The sequence below is a fragment of the Aplysia californica genome, unplaced genomic scaffold (assembly GCF_000002075.1).
Source record: "Aplysia californica isolate F4 #8 unplaced genomic scaffold, AplCal3.0 scaffold00028, whole genome shotgun sequence".
Taxonomy (NCBI): domain Eukaryota; kingdom Metazoa; phylum Mollusca; class Gastropoda; order Aplysiida; family Aplysiidae; genus Aplysia; species Aplysia californica.
The window spans coordinates 763,640-787,266 of record NW_004797298.1 but is presented as its reverse complement, the minus strand read 5'-3'; the positions used below and the strand labels follow the sequence as shown (position 1 = coordinate 787,266).

At 38.6% G+C, this 23,627-nt stretch overlaps 1 protein-coding gene across 1 annotated transcript in view; it reads right to left on the bottom strand.

Annotated features, from left to right (window-relative positions):
- Positions 1 to 5,613: 5,613 nt before the first annotated feature.
- Positions 5,614 to 23,627, bottom strand: part of LOC101853437 (cyclin-dependent-like kinase 5) — a gene marked incomplete at its 5' end in the record, with an annotated part of 21,259 nt that continues 3,245 nt past the window's right edge. The window contains 11 exon segments of the mRNA XM_005091333.2: positions 5,614 to 7,020; positions 7,830 to 7,910; positions 8,557 to 8,617; positions 9,468 to 9,537; positions 9,987 to 10,083; positions 10,977 to 11,051; positions 11,682 to 11,777; positions 13,302 to 13,419; positions 14,391 to 14,458; positions 14,915 to 15,003; positions 19,392 to 19,528. Coding sequence (XP_005091390.1) covers positions 6,928 to 7,020; positions 7,830 to 7,910; positions 8,557 to 8,617; positions 9,468 to 9,537; positions 9,987 to 10,083; positions 10,977 to 11,051; positions 11,682 to 11,777; positions 13,302 to 13,419; positions 14,391 to 14,458; positions 14,915 to 15,003; positions 19,392 to 19,428 — 885 coding nt within the window. The 3' untranslated portion in view covers positions 5,614 to 6,927.

The window sequence follows — 23,627 nt, the reverse complement described above, 5'->3', positions numbered from 1 at the left end:
TTGTGTATTTTTTTACCAATTAAAACTTCCATTATTCCAATATTAGTATCAGTGTGATAATGCAACCTATTGAAGGAGAGGTTCCACCTTCAGGGACACGAAGCAACCAATATCATAAATTGTTCTCAGTTGAATTGATTTAACAAGCAAATATTCAGGTCTTAGGTTAATTTTAGACTCATTACTCGACATGACCAGGGGCATTTTTTGAGAGACACCTAAATACAAACATGTAATTTGAAGTTGAACTCAAAACTCACCAATTATTGGTACTTTTTTAATTTCTAAAGTAGTAATTGAGTTAATGTCCTAATACGGGACGTCTGTTAATAGGGAGAGGGAGGGAGGGAGAGAGAGAGAGAGAGAGAGAGAGAGAGAGAGAGAGAGAGAGAGAGAGAGAAAGAGAGAGAGATTGCTCTGGCTTAAATTTTAAAGAGTCGCAAGGGTGGTTGCTGGATGTGGAATACTGAAAATAGAAATGACTAAATCTGAAGGAACTAGGAGGAAGAGGTTAAGGAGTGGGGGTGCAGTTTGAGTAGAAAGAGTGCAGAGGAAATACAAGTGAGAGAGAAACAACGGAACTAGCCCAAAATAGGGAAAGGGGAATGAAATTACCTTTCAGTACGCACAATATGTACAATGAGGAGGAATGGGGAGAGACGAAGAATGAGAACTTGATAATAAGAATTGAAATACGGTTCAATATCAAGAAATACGAAAACAAATAACATACCTGAATATTTTCTTAGATATAATGGAATCTAAATCTCTATGTGTCGCCTGGTCGCCTCGGTTTTATTAGCACAGGAGACGGGAAGGCAGTTTTACTTCTGGAATCACAAGTACCTGAAATGTCGCCAGCTTCGAACTGATTAATTTCTGCTCAAAGTGCCCTAAGAGAGCACGAACTGAATTGTATTCACCAAGTAGCTGTCTGCTGATTGGCTGTTGGATCTCCGAATTCTACTCATCAGTCACTTTTTTTTTTTATTTGAGTAGGCCTACTGTAAACGAGGCGTCACAAAAAAGCGTCCTAGACTAACATAGGCCTAGCCAGGAAGACAACGTTGTTGGTTGTTTTTGTCCCCACCCCTCCCCCCCGTGTGTGTGTATGTGTGTGTGTGTGTGTGTGTGTATGTGTGTGTGTGTGTGTGAGAGAGAGAGAGAGGGAGAGAGAGAGAGAGAGAGAGAGGGGGGGGGGAGTGTAGGCCTTTGAGTGTTTGTACAGCGTAGGACGGGGATGGACGAAGTACATGTAGTAAAATAAAACAGTGTGCAACTTTTTCGTGTGTGAGAACGCAAACTGCCCCACCAACGCCTCCTTTATTACAGTTAAGACTAATAAGAGTAGGCGTTGTGAACGACCCATTCGTCTTGAAAGAAATATTCTCTTTCGTCCCCGCCTCTCTAACCCCTCCTCTCCTCTTTCTCTCTCTCTCTAATATAAATATATATAATCTCTCTCATCACTCATATCTCTCTCTCTTACCTCCCCCCTTTCTCTCTCTCTGTTGGTAGGAAATTTTGAATTTTGCCCGGGTGGCGGCCGAAGTCTACTCTTATCGATTTTAGACCACCAAGGGATCCTTAACGTGCGCAACTTGCACACGGGCCCTCCGAGATTTTTCGCCCTTGTCCGAGAAGGCTAGGTGTAGATCTTTCCTACTAGAAGATCAGGCGTGTGGCTGAAAGACAGCAGTAAGAAGAAGCCAAGGAGTCGCAGTAGAAAGAATCAGGAGCCCAGAGGGAGGGGGCAAAGGAGATGAGGGAGTGGGGGCAGAAAGAGGAGATGAAAGCAGACGACAGAATATTGCTAGAGAGCAGGAAAGGAGGTGAAAGGAGCCAAAATTGGAGAAGAAAAATTTTCGATCACTACCCGGATTCGAACCCGGGACCTTTGAATGAGAGACCAACACCTTAACCTCTAGGCTACGAGAGCTCCCTGAGAGTGTATGCACGTGACGAGTTCGCGTGCGTAGGCTACGAGTTTCACAAAGTTAAGTTCTTGAAAACAATGTTGCAGACAAAACAAATATTTCTTTGGTTCTTGAGCTTGAACCTGTCAATACGATTTATGATCACCAATTTTTAAATACTTCTTTCCTTTAAGTCAGGAGGGAGGCAGGAACTACATGAGATCTGGAAAGATAAAGAAAATGTTCCTTTGTTTCAGATGATCAAAACGTGTATTTTCTTTCAGAAAGAACACTAAACAGTTTCACACAGTTCTCAAACAAGAAAAGCAATCAGTTATGAAAACATATGATTGTAAACAAATAATTTTTATTCCGGGTCAAGCAGAAATTAGATTGTACAACAAAAAAACAAACCCAACAGCTGACAAAACAAAAAACAAAAATCCCATTGTCACAATGATATATATAAATGGAATTGCAATTAGTAAGTGTTTTAGTAGTTTTACTGCACTTACAACAAGTAGGTCAAAAAAGTGTCCACAAGATCAGAGGTGTCACAAGAGAGTAACAAACACAAAAAGGGAGGAGACATGAAGACGATTGATGCTTGATAGGAAAGAAGGTGCAAACCACACACTAGCACCCGCCAACCATCCACTGAAAAATGTAAGCAGAATTCTCAATCTCGCAATAACAGCTAATCATGATATACAAAAAGAAACCACAATGTCCGACACATTGAAAATGTAGCCGTTTACTTTTATGATGCCCCCCCCCCCCAATCCCCTGAATATAAAATTATAAAATAGCAATTGACCTAAAGACAAAATCAGACTGTATTTCTTGTCCCAGGAGGGATGCACAATTCCAGACTTAGCTACATTGCTAGGCGTGTACAAAAGTAAAATAACGATAACAAAATCATAGAAAACTTATTCAGATTATTTGTTAGAATACAGAGAGGCACATCAACCCAATGATGGTCATTTAGTGGTGGGAAACAGTAAGACGACAGACAGAAATAACAGAGGGAACGTAAAGAAGTAGGACCCACAACAAGTGGTGCCCTCCAACCACCCGCACATTTAGCTTAATCCCTAGCTGAAAGGCAAAATAATTATATAAGTTTCAATATGAAGGGTCCACAGGAAAAACAACAGATACAGTAGTCTCTGCCTAAGATCCCGGTGCTCGGGAGCAAGGAAAAGCGGGATCTTAGGCGAACCGGGCTCTTAACCGATGATCCCAGTGAAGAATCTATGGCGATCCCTTGGTGGGTTTATGACACATAGCGAGCAAAGAGTGGTTAACTTTGATGACCTATCTCAGTGCATAGTGGCATGAGGCGTGCCATTTTCACTTATTATCCTATCATGAGTCTCAAGAACTACGCTTATCCAGTTGCCCCTCCCCTTTACCTGTTGAAAATTTACAGCTTTCCGTCTCTGATCGAGCCCCCCCCCCTCCCCCCCCCCAAACCGCCTGTGTTGTTACACACCATTACGTTGTGAACACACCAATTGAAATTCAGTCTGTCTAGCAAGTTCGGGAGTAGAGACAACTGCTGCAATGGTCAGAGAAGAGTTCACGGTTCGATGTGATCCCGCCTGGAACGAACATGTAGGCCCTACCCAACCAGCGAGTGATGTAAGTTTAGGGGGAGAGCTCAGGTGTGAGAGCGATGTGTGGGGAAAACAAACGTGTCGGTCAGTTCACACCCCGGTGTGATCCTGTCTGGGGCACACATTGTACCGTTTCATCCGAGTTTTACAACGTGTATGTGATCACATTCACGATAGTGGCTGATCTTTGACGCGGCGGACAGTTTACTGATCTCAACTTTTCACTCTTGGTTGATCGGCTGTGCCCACCCGGATTTTTGTTCCGCAAATTATGATCTGAAATGCGGGATCTTAGCCGAATGTAGACCTTCAGAGTGAATCAGAGCGGGATCTTAGGGGTGACTTTTGTATAGAAAAAATTATGTTTTCTTAAAACAGCGGAATCTTAAACGAAACGGGATCGTAAGTGGTGGGATCTTAGGCAGAGACTACAGTATTAGTTTTGGGATAATTTGAGTTGCGACATGGTTTGGAAAGTGTTTACGCACCTCTTCTGTCACATGTAAGTGTCCAGGGCTAAAACCTTCTGAGCTGCCAAATATCAGGCTTGAAAAATAAGCTTTATAGTGGAAATACATGGGCTGTCAAGCATTTCATTTTTTTCTCAAAATGCTAATTAAAAAATGACATCTATTGTATTTCTCTTGCGCCCTTCATATCTTTCAAATTCAATTAATTCCTACTGTATCTGAGAAACAAAAGAACCCCCCGCCAACAAACACTTATTCTTATACAGTTCAAGGAACAATGAACCTCAGCAGAGAGCTGTAGATATTGGATGGTGAAGTCGAAAAAATGGATAATGTAATCCAAAAGAAAATGAAACACAGTAAATTGACAAGAAGAAATCTGTGAGGAAAAAACCATCCTGTTTGCAGGAGAGTCGTCATAAAAATGGATTGTCAAATTACATCTCTCACTTGAAACCCATTTTTGGAGACGGGATGACTGACAAATGTCTGTTGATATGCAAAGCGTTGTTTGTTAAGAGCTTTCACCTGAGTGCAACTAAAAATAACATTAACGACAGCAAAAGTCAACACAAATTTTAACAGCCAAATCCTAACCTAACAATTAGAGCATGATTAACACATACATAACGCATGACAATAAAAATGCAAACAAAGATAGAAGACATCCAAACCAATGTAACAAATGACAATAAGCATATGACATCACTGATGTCAAACTGGTAGCTGATGAAAACATTGCGTCAACAAAGCTTCTCCCTGCACATGTAAAAACCAACAACAGGGGCAAATATTTTTGCGATTTACTAATAAATTACAAGAAGAAAATATATACAGCAAACAATAGCATAACATGACCTAATATATTAGTCCCAAGACTTCAGACAACTCATTTCAGAACTAATTCTTTCAACCACAATTTGCAAGTGACGCTCAAGCATGCAACAATTCAGTATCACACCACAATTTCGTAAAAATACACATTGCTCAATGCCCATTTGACCTAACTTTTGTGTTCACATTGTCATCGATACAGCAAGACACACAACAATAAAACCCCATTGCACCCAAGCTACGAGTATATTTGTAGCTGCCGCGTGCTTCCGTCCACCGAGCTACGACAATAGTTGTAGCAAAATACCAGTCCACTTATCCAGGTTTCTATTGAAAAAAATAGGTCGCTTGTAGCTCGTAAAAACTTTTGCTAGCTTGATTCAATCCAGTTTTTCACTAAGTACGAGTTAGTTTTGTTGTTTTGCCACAGCAAATCATGGTAAGAAAGTGAGCACTGAAATCTTCATGGACGAGAAGAAAAAAAGAAACAGCCACAAAAAACAACAATGCCACAGCTATTTTTGTTTGTCAAAATACGTGAACCATGTTTTTAGTTTTGTTTTAGACATAAGAGGCAAAGAAAGTGAAAGAAGACGTAAAGCTAGAAAAACGAGGCGATCGGATTGGTTTTAGTGCCTTGAAAACTTCGAAGAAAAGCTAGATCTAGATCATAGATTTACTATAAGTTGCTATGGCTAAATTGAGGGCCGATGAGTCGCAGTCGGACGAAGAATACATTATTTTTGAGGCTCTTTCCTTCATCTTTCTCTCTAATAATATTAAAAGAACATTTTAACTCACTCGCTGCCGGCGCCTCAGCTCAGAAAAAGCCGCCGCCTACCAGCTTTTTTTTACCTTTTTCAAAATTCAGTTACTCTGTACCTATTTAGATTTATGAAAATTGGTCAGTTTCAGTAGGAGATATTGAGCTTTACAGAGCAGAAAGAATATTGACTCTATATTATTTTGTCCATGGTTTATAGCTTTTCAAAAAACGACAAATTTTGGGGACTAAAACTTTTTTTTTTTAGCCAAACTAGCCAGTACAATATTTTTCCTGTTTTTGTGAGAGTTGAAGTTTCTGTCCTAAAATACACTCAAAAATATGTAATAAAAACAAAAACTAAATTGATAAGTTTATGATGACTTAGGCAGCACTATTTCAAGCGTCACCGCTTGAATCATTAGTCGTCGTACTAAACTCAGTACTAGTCCTAGATCTAGTATTAGTACTAGCTCCTATTGCTGCCGACAGGTGATGTACCTCTTTCTCTCATCTCAAACTACCATCACTACCATTATTTTGCGCTTCATTATCTGAATCTGAGTTCATTGAAAGATAATGGATTCAGAATCTCTAAAATTACGAGTCGTTTTCAATTCATATCGGCATGAACATTTTGCCAACTTCGGCCGTCCTACGTTCAAAACAAAACCCAGAAATAGGACAAAGGGAACTCCTGTTCCAAAAATTGGCAGAATTTCAAGTGAAATCATTGTAATAAAGTGAAACTGCTCTGAGTGGTCAAAGGGATGTTACTCTAGTAATTGGGCTATGCCGCGGCCGCATATGTATCAGCAATTAGTAGAAATAAAGAGGAAAATAAGCAACCGACAGGGGTGTGGTAGTGGCGGTGAGTGAGTTATGTAAAATTTAAGCGAACTTTCATATTGGTACCCTAAATAGTTTGGGCACAATGTGTGTCTAAGGTTAGTGTGTCGAGTTCAGACCAATTTCTTCCCACGGCTCGCGGCAAGCCAGGTGGACACAAGTGCACTGATACGGCAACGCAGGGTGAATAGTGTTAATAAATTAAACATATAACACCTCTCACGTAACTCCCTCTCCCCCCCCCCCCTCAAATAAAAAAAAAATAAATAAAAAATTAAAACAACACCCTCCCCACCCCCACAAAAAAAATAAAAAAAATATTACACATCACAAAAATTAACTTACAGAATGCATGAAAATGGAATAGATTTAAAATTTCATCAACTTCAGCAAAATGCCATACGATGTGCACTGTACAAAAGTAAATGGTGAAGTTGATATAATCTTCAACACAACATAATGAAATGATTGAATTACTTAAGACTAGGATTTACATCAGAGAAGTATGCGTGCTGCAGGCTATCTTCTGCAGAGAGTCGGTCAGGTGGGTAACACACCAGCAGTTTCTGAAAACGAAAGGAGAGGAAAGTCAGATGTAATATCATGAACTGGGAATAAAAGATAAAAGCTTAACAGAGTTGGCAGTGGATAATGAAAGAGGAACAGAAAAATAAAATTCAAATCTTGTTTAGGAACAATTCACAACAAAATAAACAACAAATAGATTCACAAAAAAGTACCATAAGAAGAGCACCAATCCAATTTAATGAGATAAAATTGAATTTCAGCAATTTTCAAAATAGCACCTACCACTTGCTCCCTTGAATTGCTCCGAATTAGTTAGCAAATTTTGTAAGTTTTAAACACAAATTCCATGTCTTTCTAATCCTCAATTTTTACACAATCTACACAGCGTTTCTGACTGGTATAACTTCATATCAGTGAACAAATGTTGGAATTTTAAAGACCAATATTTTGCTATTTCAAATACTCCATTTTAGCTAAAGTAATTTATCAGAGGAGCCCTTTTAACTTAATTTTACATTCTATGCAAGAAAAAAAAATGTCAACATGATTTTCCAACCACAACACTCAATTATTCTAGGAGTAATCTAAGGGTGCCATGAATTACTCAAGCATGCCACGCCCCACTTTCTCCTTCAAGAGCCTCATCACACTTCCTTAGACTACCATTTTGAAGCACGTGATAACATTCTTATTTGACCTAGCATTACATTGAAGATTCTATTTTCTTTCTTGGTTTAATAAACAATCTCCACTATAATCACTTATCAGTTGTACTAAGTAGAGAGGGAGAACGCAGAAGACAAAGGCCACATTGACTCAACATGTAACTGCTTTTCTTTGTCCTCACCTGCAAAAGGTCCCTGCCCTTGGAGTTCAGTTTTGGTGCCACCTGCTGCCAGGTTGTGCTGACATGGTACACTGGAAATGGCTGAGGACAAAAAAATAAGTCTCATTGCTACAGGTCTTTTGCTAATCTCCATCATAAATCTTCTATAAATGCTGAAGTTTCTAAATTCTTTCCCTCACACACACTACACTCACACACACACACACACACACACACACACACACACATCGTAAACACCAAGCACACATACACACACCCATATACATGCATACATACTCACACACAAATCCATGCTTCAACATTCATATTCCAAAGACATTCTCAGAGTACCACTGAGATGATTGATGGATACTCACTGTCCAATGCTTTAGCTTTTCAAAAGCTCCAGAAGCCCTCAATTCCACAAAGGGCGGAAAAATAAAAAAAATAAAACAAATACAGATCTACATTTTTACTTTATGGTTACTATACTCCTATGTTGACACTGTCCGAAGGTGTGGCAATACTTCAATAGATGTCATAGTGAGCTTAGGCGCAGGTATCCCCAAACTCTGTACAAAGCACTCTGTTGTAACTGGAGTTGTTCGAAGCATCTTCACTGTTCCCTACAACTTTAGCTACAGCCTTTTGGAGGGAGAAGTCTCAGTGCACAATCTTATGGTGGTGAATGGGACACAAAAAACCCTATATCATACCCTTGTTCTTGTAAAAACTAACAAAGACTCACCCTGTAGTTTGGAAGCTGAGACAGTCCTGGCCACGTATCCTCTGTTGGTGTGCCCAAAAGTCTTCTTCATTAAGGAGAAATTTCTTTTATCTCAGGCAAACTCAACAAATGAAAAAATCAACAAGTGACAGCAACATGTATTTCATCTCAAGTAAATCTTACACAACTCTTGGTGAAGAGGAGGAGTTAATTACATTTAAACTTGGCTAAGCAGTCAACTCTCTAAAGCGGTTAAATGTACCTATGGCCATTATTACACAACACCCTTGTGATTCTCCAATATTTTTTACGCTGTACAGTCCACTGCGATCCCAGCCCAATGCAGCCATGGTCAGTCACTTTCACAACAAGCTGGCCTCAAAACCTGCTCTTAGCAGTCACTTGCTACAAAAGTTTTCCGCTTACCCTTTTTCAGACTGAGTGTGTGTGTTCTATCAATGGAAAGATGTTGCTGAGGCTTATTGCCAAGCTTATTGGTTTTTCTTGAGTTGTTTTGCTATGTGAATGACTGCTATACTGGGGTTTGAGTCTGTTGGATGCATTTCTCGGAATGGAATGCTTTGATTTAGCTTATGCGTTGTTGTCGGTGGTTTACATGTACCATGTTAGAATCTACTTTCATATATATTGTGAGTGACCATATTTTAGACCCTGACCATAGTTGCTATCAGTCTGTGACGGTCATTTTTCTCTCTGATTTTGAGTGACCATTGTGGACAGGATTGACTGTACTTGGCCTATATTGATGACTTGGCTGCTATCAAAACATAAACAAAACAAAACACATGCTTAAAAAAACATATTTCCAATAAGTATTGATATACCAAAATACAACGTCTCTACGCTTTCTTTTTTGCTCTTCACTCCACTATAAATGACATTTTTGTGAAAAGTCCTCTTTTAAAGGATACTTAAATATCCGTTTCAGTTGATCATCATCATCATTGCCAGGAAAGAGGGGTCTACCTGCATTTGCCAATTCTGAAAAGAAAATGTATAAAAGAATGTAGTGAACAAAGTATCCCATAGGATAACAAATGTAAATATTTTAAGCAAAGTACAGCGTTTTTCATCTCTCTTTCTTCTTTTTCATCCTCCCAATATGCTGATATTTACGAGTTACTGGTACGTCCTGGCCCAAAAATGGACTAGACATTCTTTTTTGTAAAATAGTCACAAACTGAAAATTGTGAGGATATCAATTTTGAAGGCTTGTTGACTCAATACTGTATTTCAGTTCAACTATTGGTTGATTATTGTTCTTAGATGTCCCATTCAACAAACACAATAAACCACCAATCAAACAAATATGAAGTTATGAGTCCATAAGCTTTAAAAATTGACACCCTCACAATTTCCAGTTTGTGACTATACCCTTTTCCCCCGTGGACTCTTCATATATTATTACATATTAAACAATGAACACATACCAGCAAATATGCAGCCTGCTGACCACATGTCTATCGATGTAGAGTACATCTTTGCCCCAAACAGCACATCAGGAGGGCGGTACCACAAGGTGACAACCTGAGGACCATACAAGACTTTAATATTTTCATTTGGTCAACAGTCATTGATTGGCATTTCTTAAAAATATAGATTATAAACAACAAATGCAGTCTCTGGGATTCATTTGCAGATTAAATCTGCTAGTCAATAAGCTACACAAGGAAAAAACCAAGAAAGCCTTATTATACCATCGTCAAATCGTCCAAATGAATAGAAATACAATAAAAATTTCTGCAAAACAATGTGATGTGAAGCAAAAGAAATTTATCAAAGGATAACTATTCCATCATTTTTAAATCTCATACCAGGTTACAACTACTTAGAATTTACTCTCCAATCAGGCTTGCCATTACCAAGCAATGCGCCGAGTGTTGAATGATTATTTGCAGCAGCTGAAAACACCATATCCTTTAACACAAATTTAACTCTGAATCTCTATCCCCACACCTAAACTAGAGAGCAAAAACAACAATGAATGGTAAGAGTTTTTTAAAACAATGTGATGAAGTATACATAGATTAAAAATTCATTAAGTTCTTAAACCTACCCAAGCATAACATACAAACAGCCTGGGTGTCAGGAGAAATTATATATAATTTCATTCATTATGTAGGAAAAGGCTTGAAAACAGCAAACCAACAAAGTGAAGGTCATAAACCTATACAATTTCAGAAAATAAAAGGTATCTATGAGGTAGAGCTCATTTGTGAAGAAACTGAAATGTTTCGGGTTTTAAAAATAATTCAGGACAAACAAATCGAAATAGTGACTCAAACTACAACTAATTTAATTGGCCATGACACCACATAACAAAACTTATGGGTAATTTAATCAGCTATCGACACTAGGAGGATTAAGAATAATGTACGGTAGATTCAGAACTCAGAAACAAGAATGGCTGAAACAATCACCTCAGCTGAATAAAATCTCACTGGAAAACCAAATGCTCTTGCGAGTCCAAAGTCAGCCAGCTTTAACTCTCCATTCTGGAAATACAGTTAAAGACCATAGAATGCACAGTCTACTGCTTTAGTGACAAAAGGAAAAATAATTATACTCTACTCACTTGAAACATTATTTACCCTGGAATGAATGTGATTAGTAAATCTTTCATTAGTACCTAATGCCCCTGCTAACTTTTCTTCAGTGATTCTGCCTTTATACTGTCAGCTGTTAACACAGTAAATGCCTTACAATTATCAGTCAACATTATTTATATGGTAGAGTCATATAACACATATAGTAAAGTTGGAACTTAGTGTTTTAGTCTAAGGTAATTGCTTTCAATCTTATTTGTGTTACTATTGTAAAATACAGGTACGGTATATAAAAATGATAGTAGTGCTAAAATAACTATTTGCACCTCTATATATGTTCAAAGACTAAAATGCTAAAAAGCATTGAAATCTCTCAGAGACTCCCCTTGAAAGAGAATCAAGTCTGAAAAAATTTCATAACACATTTCTTGATATTCTCTTCATTGCAAGAAAATCAGATAACTTTGTTTTACCCTTCTATGCAGGCTGAGTGAAAAACATTTCGAGCTAATCATTGTTCTTGCTACAGTGATGATGTGAAAAATAATAACAGTAAAAAGAATGCGCATTTGCACTTACTTTATTTATTAGAAGATTTTGTGGCTTCAGATCCCGGTGGAGGACATTATTGCTATGGCAGAAAGCAATCCCTCTGAGCAACTGACACATGAAAGACTGAAATAAAAGTGACACATGAAATATTGAAATAAAAGTTTAGAAATAATTCCTATTCCCAACTTTTAAATATATGCAAAAGCAACTTGTACAAAGCTCTTTGTGCAGCAAGAATGACAATAATTTCTTTCGTTGACAGACGCCTGAAATAAAAATCCTCTACACAAAAATAAAATAAAATACTACACAGTGATGCAGGACACATTTCTTTTCTATTTCCAAAGTCAAAAGAGATGTCAACGCCAAAACCTACAGCCTAACTCATATTTTATTTGTCTTTTGTTCTAAAGAGCACAGAAACTGAGATAATATTCAAGAACTTTGCGCATACAAAATAAAGCACTTTTTTCTTCAATTCTGAGAAAAAAAGGAGAAATATTGAAATATTTCTTGGGTACATTAACTCATTCTTTAGTCAACTTTGACAAACAAAAAGGGTAGGCCTACACAAAAAAATGAGTGTAATCAAATAGTGAGTATTCATAGTTTGGTGAAACTAGTTGGACAAACCTAATTCCTTTGTTTCATAGTAACACCAATGGCAGCAGTCTGGAGTACATTAAGGTGTTTTAAGTTGGGATAACAGGGCTCCCCATTACGTACAGATAAGCGTTAATTACGCATAAAACCTGCAGATTACACTCTTTAAGTTTTGGTGGTACGTGAGCAGTGGTTTGCATACGTTTTAAAACGTAGGAGGTGTGCATCTGGCAAGCATAATTTTCCCCCTTCTCTATCCCGAAGCCTTCTCTATCCCCCTTTCTTCCGAGCCCAATGACCGTGGTTTTCCAGCTCAGAACCGTGTTTATACAGCACTCCGCAGTTCACTGGCAGCAAAGGCTGTTAACAACAAACTGATCATTTGGCATGAAAGCAAGCATGAGGCATTTTCATTTGATGAAAAGGAAGTGATCCAGGACGTTTGTGAGATTTTCACGAGGAAAAAAAATCGAAAGACAGGAAAGACTGAAATGTGAAACCCTCATCCCATTTTTTTTTCTGTTCATGACAGACTACGAATCTTTTTAAAGCATACTTTATATTACCTTTGGATTTTCAAAAGTGAAAACAGTCACAAAAAAGTGAAAAAGCAAAGTTAAGTAAATGGAGAAAATATGGGAAAGCACTGTGTCCCTTCCCACATCACCAGCTATGAAGTCCCATAAAAGCACATATGCAATGAATGAATGCAGCTATGATATGTAAAAATGGGAATGAACTAAGTTGCGAATGTTGTAATAACGATTCTTTAATATCACAATTATTTCCCCTTCTTGACACGTCACATATTTTCTCGTTTTGAATTCACACGAGATTTCAAAGTAAAAAGAAACAACAATAAATCAGTTTTCCGGCAGGCAGGCAAGAGAGAGACTGTATTTCGCCTTCTTTACAAGTTTTAATCTTTTTATAATGTGAGGCCATATGCAGCCGTCACAACATATATATTATAATTTTTATTCTAAAAATTAATCATAGACATTTGAATCCACTCATAAAAGAGACAATGCACATATATTCTACCTTAACAGTATCAGGATCAATCTCTCCATTACAAGCATCAAAGTACTTCTTCAAATCCTGGTCACAATATTCAAACACTAAGGTCAGTTTTCTTTCACTGTGAACAACATCGTGAAGCCTGCAGAAAAAAAGCAAAAGTACATGATGAGACATTACAATTTCAGTGTAGTATGAAAGCAAAACTTGAGCTTAATTTTATTATATAACGCAAACATGTTCACAAGGAAAAACTCCATTAAACACCCACAAGACAGAATAGGTGAATTATACACTAAGCATTGTTTATCTCAAGGTATGATTTGACAACACTGCAAAAATTGTAACAAGAATGTTGGCATCAGTAATTGTGTTCACAAAACAATATGAAAAAGTAAAGGGCAAGAAAGAAATATATTTATGTAATGACCATGACCATACAACCCCTTTTCATAGTGATAGACAGCCTTTCTACAACATGTGTTCAGGTTGAAACAAAAGTAATACGGAATGCCAACCCCAAAAGCACAAATACACAAAAGAATTATATCTCTTCATGTCAACCTGCAACTACAAGATCAGTAAACCCCTTAATCACCAAAAATAGGAAAGTGAAAGTTTCTAAGTATCCTTCCCAGAATGTGGGACTACGGGTAAAAAAAACCCAAAGGCACCAAGACTCCACTAGATTACCATGCCATGAATCAACATGGGAAGAAACAATGAAAAGGACAGACAAATTTTCATTTAAGTAAGCCCAGCTACTCAAAATCTCATTAATTATACAGACATTTCTATACCAGGGTAAAACTGAATAGAGGTCAGAAAATAATCTCTCAACTTATGAAACATGTTAGAACAATATGCATTTCCCCACCTTTTACAGTCAAGTTTAGAAAAGATCCAGTATTATGTGCACTGGATCAAGATATTTCAGAATGTTAAATATAAAAAAGAGATTTTTTTCCTCGGTTACCTCTCATTCTTTATATTCATGAAGCATCAATATGTACTTTGCACCTCATGATGACACATCTTATAAAGATTTCGTTTACAGGTATTGTTTAAAATTCTAGAAAGAATGAACAGTAAAATTGCTAAGTTAAACAATACCTGACAACATTCTTGTGCTTCAGTTCCTTCAGCAAACAAATTTCTCTCAGAGCCGAGCTGGGAACACCCTGGAAAAGACCAAAACCAAGAATTCACATGAATAACAGTAATAAAAGCCATAGGTATGTCTCAGAGGGCAGTCCTTCATTAGTGTATCTTGGTTCACCTTTTTTAACCAAACATCCAGTTCAATAAAAAAAAAAAAACAAGAAAAAAAACCCCACCTTCAACTGTGTGCAGATTTGGGAGATGACAGAAATAGTCTTAGAATTTCTTTATTAGAAAAATTTTACCAGACACACTGACAACATTTTCAAGACATTGACAGTATCTTAAATTATGTTAATAATTTTTAAACACTGGGATTAGTGGGATTGTATTAATTGTGGACATGACCAATATTATAAACATTAAGTATGTCATTTCAAAAGCAATGGCATTGTCTAAGGAGTACAATAAACCACTACAAATTTTAACATCTTTAACACTTGGGTTCTAGTGCAAACAGTCACATGTAATATTACCTCATCATCATCATCAAGCCGTACTCGCTTCAGAGCAACAATCTCCAGTGTGTCTCTGTTCTTGGCTTTGAATACTGTGCCATAGGTACCTGAAAAAGACATCCATTGATATCACAGAGAAGACAATCGATCAAATCGAAATAGTCAATTTTACAAGTTTTGTAATAGAACTAATTCCAATAGGCAACCCCCCCCCCCCCCAAAAAAAAATATTTTAAAAAAATTAATAAAAATATCAAATAAATTAAAAATGAATAAATCAACAATATCAAATAAATTAAAAAGTAAGTTGCCATTCCTGTAAATTACAAGAAGCAATGTATTTATTACCCATGAGTACTAAAGCTTTTAAAGCAAGGCAATAAAATAAAATGGAAGGGGTGGGGCAAAGAAAGGTAGGTAACAAATGTACATCGCTAGCCGTGGGATTCAACCGCCTAAGTGACAAACTTTTCGAAAATCACTTTTTGATCCCTTTATGTAGTACAGCCCTTGATACACATTATGTGGAAATCCTGAGTTTGAAAGATTACTGCAAACTGTTTCAATCTTTCAGTAAATCAATCGCCCATATCACATAGTCCTCAATTTCCACGTGATTCAACCGCCCAAGTGCCGGTTTTGCAGCCCGGTGGCAAATGGGAGGTTGAATCACACAGATTTTGCGGCTGGTTGATGTGTTCACCTGTCAAGTAGGCGGCGCGACCTACACGACTGTGGCCTTTGTCAAAACAGACTGAGGGTAACATCACAACAACCTTTACTAACTTCGACTCAGATCGAACCCTATTGATAGCCAGACGATTTTGTCAAGGCAGTTTGCGTAATCTATGATAGTGTGGTTGATAAAAAGGAAAGACGGAATCAAATAATGTTGATACTGAATCGGCCAAGTCGGTAAATTGTAGCGAAAGCTTCTGACGAATGAATCTTTTTAAAAGTCTTTGACAGACAGCTGAGGGGTGCTTATTTCACATTCTGTACAACTATTGGAAAGTATTCTTATCCCAACTTTTCGCGTTTCTTAATTTACTTTAAGTGAGCGCCCCTTTCTGTGTCTGTCATGTAACATTCTTGAATCATTGAATAGTTCAATCAGTGGCGGGTAGATGATACTTAATTTTTCACTCGAAAAAAGAAAGCCACTCATAAGCATATATATGCCCTGAAAATTTTTTCTTCAACAAACTTTAAGCTTCTACTCTCCAGGTCTACACTTCAATTTGGAACAAATCTACAGCGACATTCTACCTGTAGGCAAAACAATGAGTTTGTATACAACTGCCCTCATACAGTAGTAATTCATGACTGGCAAAGGCGGTTTACATGACTTGGAGATGGGAGCTCCATGATTGTCATATTACCAGAGACGAGAACAGAAGAGGACAAGCAATTTTGTTATTTTATTTTTTTAATTTAGTAGAGGTTTTACGGCACTCGCAACTGTATAAGGTCATATGAGCACAAAGGGGTGGATGTCAACAGAGAAGTCTTTACAGGGAATCAGGCTTACTCTGCTCACCTCTCTAGCTTCAACAACACAAAGTCTGTTTCGACTTTCAAGGCACCCCAGAAATAGCGGGTCACAAGAGTGTGACCAAATAATACAAAAGAAGTAGATTAAAAATGACAATAGTAAGGATTAGGAAAGAAAAAGCAGCAGTTCCTTGTTGTAGATCAGGCAGTGAGCTTGACATTGATGAATCAGCCCATTTATAATTCTACTGTGCATGAACGAGAAATGTCCCCCCTTTGGGAATGGCCTAAAGACACTTCAGTTAGTGGCACTGCCCCAGGGGGTAGCAATTTTGTGACAAGTAATTCTTTGACAAACTTGATGACATTGCTTTCCTATTACTACAGACAGAATACAGGCAAAATCTATCTTGACCAACACTTTCAAAGCCTTGGAGTTTTTATAGGGAGTACCAAAGAAAATGTGAAGAGTCACAAATTGTCCAAGACGACTTTAGATAGTAAAAAAGAGCAACCTATTGATGCATGTATGTTGGAAGGATCAATGTGAAATATGCAAGATAGGAGAAAGAATCTAACAAGTAGCTTGCATAAAACCCAGTGGATGGGACCAGATTATCATAGATTATGTCTAGTGTGCATGGACTTGGAAGAGGAATTGTTAGTATGGCGTTAAACGCATCTGCTGCACTATATCATAACAGAACCAAATTAGCAATCTATATTCTTTAAAATTTGCTAACCAAAGAAATGAAGAGTCACGTTTGGCATGAAGGGGAAGGACCATTGATTGCCAATGAATTCTCTTCTTGTGTCAGTGACGTCCTAGAGGAGCCGCCTACTCACAATAAATGCAATGTTCATTATATACAGTGATGGTAGTACTTATCAGACCACAACGCTTTCTTGTCAAATGCAATCAGCGACAAAACTGTTGAACTCAAATACCTTGAAAAAGAAACAAATGGAAGTGGACCGCACAAACAGTGTAATCGAAAGGTCCGTGAAAAATGACATGGTCTATGTGCCCATGGATAATCTTGAATGTTTTTAAGAGAGCAAGACAATACCCCCCTCCCCCCTCTTTTTTTTTTTTAATAGATTTTTTGATCATTCAGACCTGGCTGAAACAAAAACGACCGCATTGTCACAAACGTTCATTGCCTTTGATACACACTGAACAAAAACATCCAGTACAAATTGAATGTTAAGATGAAAGGTCTTAATTACCAACTCCATGAGACCAAAAACACTCCTGCCCAAGAAGACCCAACCAAATAACTAAAATAATTACTCTTAACTTTATAAGTCCTCTTAAAACTATTGTGATTTGCTTTTGTCCATAACTCAAACGCCCAGGTGACCATTGGCGCTAGTCAAGTGGCCTAGATTAACGTGATCCAAACGCCTAGATGCCATCATACTGTCACTTACGTAGTTGAATCACGCAGACTTTGGTAGGTGTAAACCGCCTACGTCCAGTAACTTATGTAAGAAAGCTTTTCTTTGTTAAAGTTAGTTACAGACCATTGTCCTAGGTTATATTATATCATATATCTGAATTTCAGATACATAGGTACGAGCATAAAGAAATAAAACTGTTTTTTGCTTCTCCTGAAAAATTGGTCTCTTGGCACTTAGGTAGTTGAATCACGCGGCTAGCGACATGTACCTTAAGACCATAAAGATGTACTCTTTTACGTCAATTTCAAGTCACTGTTCAATAAACACGTCCTGATCTGCTTTAAGATGGTGAATGCTCAGAGCTTAAGGTAGCAATCCATATGTGTGGGACGGCAGCGGCACAGCAGCGGGACGATATGTGCGGTACCGCAAGTCACATTAAATCCATATGTGTGGCAGCGGAACGGCAGCGGGACGAAATGTGCGATATTGCAAGTAGCAAATTCAAAAGGGGAAGGCATGTTGGCGCCTTTTTTGTTTTGAGCAGCATGGCACCTACCCAGTCAAAACTGTCTAGGTTAATGAAACAAGAACGAATACTGCTGATGATGATTATCTTGATCTTTTGTCACTAGCATAACGAACAGGTCCATCCATTCCTTTGCCATTCAGGACAGCCCAGAAGGCACCATTTGGGCATATCAAGAAAATGGGTGAATGAACGACAACATAGGGGTGCAATGGTTTCAGCAAGTTTTCCGTGTCAAATGAATTGACTGCATCACACAGAGATTCTTCACAGTCAACCCTATTCCGCCACATTCATATTTTTGTCTGCGGCAGAATCGCTCCTGGGTGCGATTTTTATCGTCCCGCACTTATGGATTCAGACATTGATATTTCTGTTGGAGCGATTTTTATCGTCCCGCTGCCGCTGCCGTCCCGCACATATGGATTGTCACCTTTACTCAGAACACTAACACACTCTATCACACAAATAGCGAAATTGGAGGGACCTGAACATTTTTTCATCAATTGCAAATTTTAGACTACATCAAGGGAGATTTAAATTAACAGATCTGGGTTTTTTTAACATAATAATAATAATCATAGATTGCATTTATATAGCGCTCTTTCCCATACTTAATATAAGCTCTGAGCGCTTTACAACAATCACATAATCATTCACACAAGAGAAAATTGTTGGCTATGTGAGTTTCCCCTCAGTGCATGCTATGCTAGACTAATCAGCAATAGCTGATCCTTTTCACTCACTTTATCGGATGGAAGCATAATACAAATTTTAAATAAAATTTTTTGTTTATTTCCAGGTCATAATCTTAATACCAATACAATATGAATTTCCCTGCTATTTTGCATGTAAATAAACAAGACTTTAACATTTTGTCAATGGTCGAGCGATTATTACTGAAAATTGCTATTGACATAATATTCACTATAACTGCAGTCATTATTACACTAAACAGATACATTTACTCTGGTTAGCTTCACTTTTACTAAGAAGGTGGGGGTGGGGGGTGAGGGGGGGAGGAGTTGTTGATCTAATATTAGATCTTTCAGATGAAGAAAAACTTACCTTCTCCTATTTTCTCCAGTTTCTCATACTTTTGCATTTTGCTGTAGGTGATGTATATGAGATCAAATTAAAATAAGAGGACGAGTCACTCTTATTAACAGCGAACCTGCTTCTATTTCCGTCTCACACCAATCAGTCTGTTCAATAAAAAGAAGAAAAAAAAAAGAAGTCTGTAAAATAAAACGTACAGTTTGTGAGTGCACTAAGCCTACGTCTCAGGGTCCTTATGCACGACGCGAGGGTCACTAGTGATGAGTATCCTCATATGTGTGACATCGCTCCAAAATTTTCAGTTGCATGCGACAATTACAACAAAAACTGTCTCCGTATGCACGACTCGACGTTTAGCTGCAAGCGACAGACAATTCACAGAAGAGAGACAAAGGCAAATTTTAATGTCAAGATGGACAAGGAAGTACAATGGCCGACAGATGGGAATTCTACGAGTCGAAGACAATTTTTTATTCCGTACATGGCCAATCCTGAAGAGCCTTCCTCCTTCTCCAGCTGTTCATTAAAAAAACAAAAGAACAAAATTAGATTCACGAAACTTGCATTGGTTTGAATTGAAGATGAACATCCCAAACACACACACACACCACACTACACACGGCGTGTCAACCGGCACGCCTTGGCTAGTTATTTTAACCAATGGTGATGTTCTAAACTTGTCACACCCCCTCTACAATCTGTCGCACGCGACGAGACCCTCAATCGCTACATGGACCGATTGCAGGCGACGGTCACGTGCGACTAGTGTAAGGAGATGGTTTCTTTATAATTTTACTTGATAGATTTTAGAGTGGCAAGGGCCACACGCGATGTGACACTGCGTTGCACATAAGGAGACAGGCTCTTCAGTGTACACATACCCAGAAATAATCTTCAATTAGCTCTAAACAATGAAACAGGTATGGTTTTGGCTAACTTTTTTGTGGTAGTTAAAAAAAAAAAATCCCATAATTGCTTGTAAGGATAATTCAGTAATTAAACGGAAGGGTTATAGAGTGCATTTTCATTTCAGACTATAGCTTTTTATATCAGACACAATAACGTGACAATAATGACCTACTTACTGTGTACCTCCGTAAATAAAAGAAATGGCATTTTCTTTTCTAATTTTACATGCAAAGAAGGTAGAAAATATGTTCATAGTGAAATTAATTTAGTTTTTTATTATATATTATAATACATTATTACATCATATGCATGTAAAACATTCAATTCTGTTAACTGTACCCAAATTTTGAGTTATAAATTTATAATTTCTAGACCAGTCGGTAGAGATAACAGAGCTCTGTGACTACTAGGCAAATAAAAAGTTGCCATTACAAAAAAAATAATGATAATAGTGAAGACCTGTTCGCTTAATGAAAACTCGTCTTTTGTGCATAGAGGCCTACACTTGGCAGTTGTTCCTTTGTCCCTCCCTTGTACAAGTAACTAGGAACAAAGAATATCAATTTGAAAAAATGTTTACCTAATCGCCAACCATCAAATTGCGATAAAGAACAGGGTGATTGTACCCCCATCACCTACCCCAAACTCACTAGATTTTTATTTTTTTTAGACAAAGTCAAAAGAAGAAGAGAGCTGAAGGCCCAAGTCAACAACAGCCCATACCCGAACTGAGAAACTAGCTGCACAACAAGAGTACACCGAAGTACACTGGAAGGTAAAGAATTCCATCAAGAATGACAAGAATACCTACCACCTGAATGGCCTGGCCGAAAAGGCAGAGAAAGCACCAACAGACGGACAATTGCGGGTTGTATACCAAACAACAAAACTCTTTCAGGTAGGTTCAGCAAGCCCACTCTACCAGTGAAAGACAAAGAGGGAAAGACTATCTTTAACCCAGAGCGGCAACTTAACAGAAGAAGAGAACACTTTGGTCAACTCTTGAACAGACCACCTCCAGAAAACCAACAAGAAATTCTTCCAGCCAGAAATGACCTCACAATAGTTATGGAACCACCTTCGAGAGAGGAAATTGCAGCAGCAATAACATCCCTGAAGTCCCACAAGGCAGCTGGTCCCGATCAAATACCATTGGAAGCCCTAAAGGCAGATAAAGATACATTAGTGGAAATTCTCTAGGCTCAATTTGAAAAGGTTTGGCAAAAGGAGGAAATACCATCAGACTGGAAGGAAGGCCACCTAATCAAGCTGCCAAAGAAAGGAGACCTCAGCAAGTGTAACAACTACAGAGGCATTACACTGTCCATACCTGGGAAAGTCTTTAACAGGATACTCCTGGAGAGAATAAAGCTGGCAACAGATGAGAGGCTCCGAGGAAGCCAGGCAGGATTAGGCAAAAACTGATCATATGAGGACCAGATCGCTACTATGGGCATCATTGTTGAGCAATCGCTTCGGAATTCACCACTCACGGTCAACTTCATTGATTATAAAAAGGCGTTTGACAGCGTGGACAGGGAAACTCTGAGGCAACTTATGCGGCATTTTGGAATACCTGACAAAATCGTCAAGCTTGTCTAGAGAAAGCCACCTATGATGGAAAAAACTGTCAAGTCTTCGCCTAAGGACAACTCTCAGAACCATTCCAGGTACAAACAGTGAGTGCAACAAGGTTGCTTGCTCTCACCTTTTCTCTTCATATTGGCAATTGACTAGGTCATCAAAGAAACCACCAGGGGCAAGCGTAATGGAATACAGTGGGACCCTCGGCAGCAGCTGGACGACTTGGACTTCGACGATGACCTTGCACTGGTCTCTCACACACATGCTCAGATGCAAGAAAAGACCAAGGAACTAAACAGCCTATGAAGGAGAGTTGGCCTACGTATACATCCAGGCAAGTCAAAAGTAGTGAAGCTAGGAAAAGTTTCAAGCCATGCTGTGACAGTGGAAGACACTACCAAGGAAGAAGTGGACTCCTTTACCTACCTTGGAAGTGTCATCGATGGTAAAGGTGGAACTGAGACAGATGTTAAAGCAAGAACTGCCAAGGCAAGGTTAGCATTCAATCAATTATCAAAAATCTGGAAAGCAAGCAACATTTCACTGCGCACCAAGATTCAACTCTTTAACTCCTCTACGGCTGCGAAACTTGGAAGACAATAAGTATAAGACAATAAGACAGTACTGAATAAAGTCCAGACTTTCTTCAACAGATGTATGAGGAGTAACCTAAGAATTAAGTGGCAGGATAGAATAAGAAATGAAGAGCTATGGGAAAGGACATGACAATAAGATATAGAAGTAGAAATAGGACTAAGAAAGTGGCGTGGATGGGACATACCTTAAGAAAGCCCAGCGGAAACATCACAAGACAGTCACTGCAGCGGAACCCACAGGGAGCACAAGGCAGGGGTAGGCCACGGGAAACATGGAGGACATGCTTGGGGAAAGAATGAGAGAGATGAAGCTCACTTGGAAGGATGGCCCAGGACAGAGATAAATGGAAGGAGCTTGAGTGTACCTGTACCCTGCCAGGGGTGAAAGCCAATGATGACGATTTGCTCTTCTCAGTCTCACCCCAATTGCCCCCAAAACCCCCATAACCACTCATTCAAATTATGAAATCCATTTTACACCCTTCTGTCAAATGTAAAAGAAACTTCAAACAGCTCCCGAAGCTTGAAAATATATTTTAAAAACATATTGTGCACGTGGCCGATATGCGCGAACTGCGTCCACAAAGCTCGGCCATCCAAGGCCAAACAATCCGGACACTTAATATTTTTAGTCCGGTTGACTCGCTCCCCCCCCCCCCCCCCCCCCCCACCACATCACTACTTATGCAAGAAGGGATTCCCCTCGTTCCCAGAAGAGACAAAAACTCCTCTCCCTTCCATCACAGGTCATGTGACGTAGTAACATAGCATCTGCGTGTGTCTATGACTATGACCTTACTAGTAGGCCTATGATAATTCAAGTTATGGAGACGATGAAAAATGGTGGACCTACTTTCCATTTAACTGGCCCTGTCGCAAAAATTCACAAAAATTCCACAAAAACGGATGAAAGGGAAACAAAACGCTCGAAATTGTTGGCATTTACTTTTTAAGAAAAGATTACATTGGTTTATAAATTACGCAGTGGCTACGTTCACGGCGCCCTGTATGTAGTTGGCAGGCTAAGTTCACGGCTCTCTGAATGCAGTTTGCAGGCGCTCAAGCTTCGTTTAGACGGAGCGTCCAATGTAGGTTTGAGTAAGCTGGTTTTTGTCTGCAGGTAGTGTGTGTGTGTGTGTGTGTGTGTGTGTGTGTG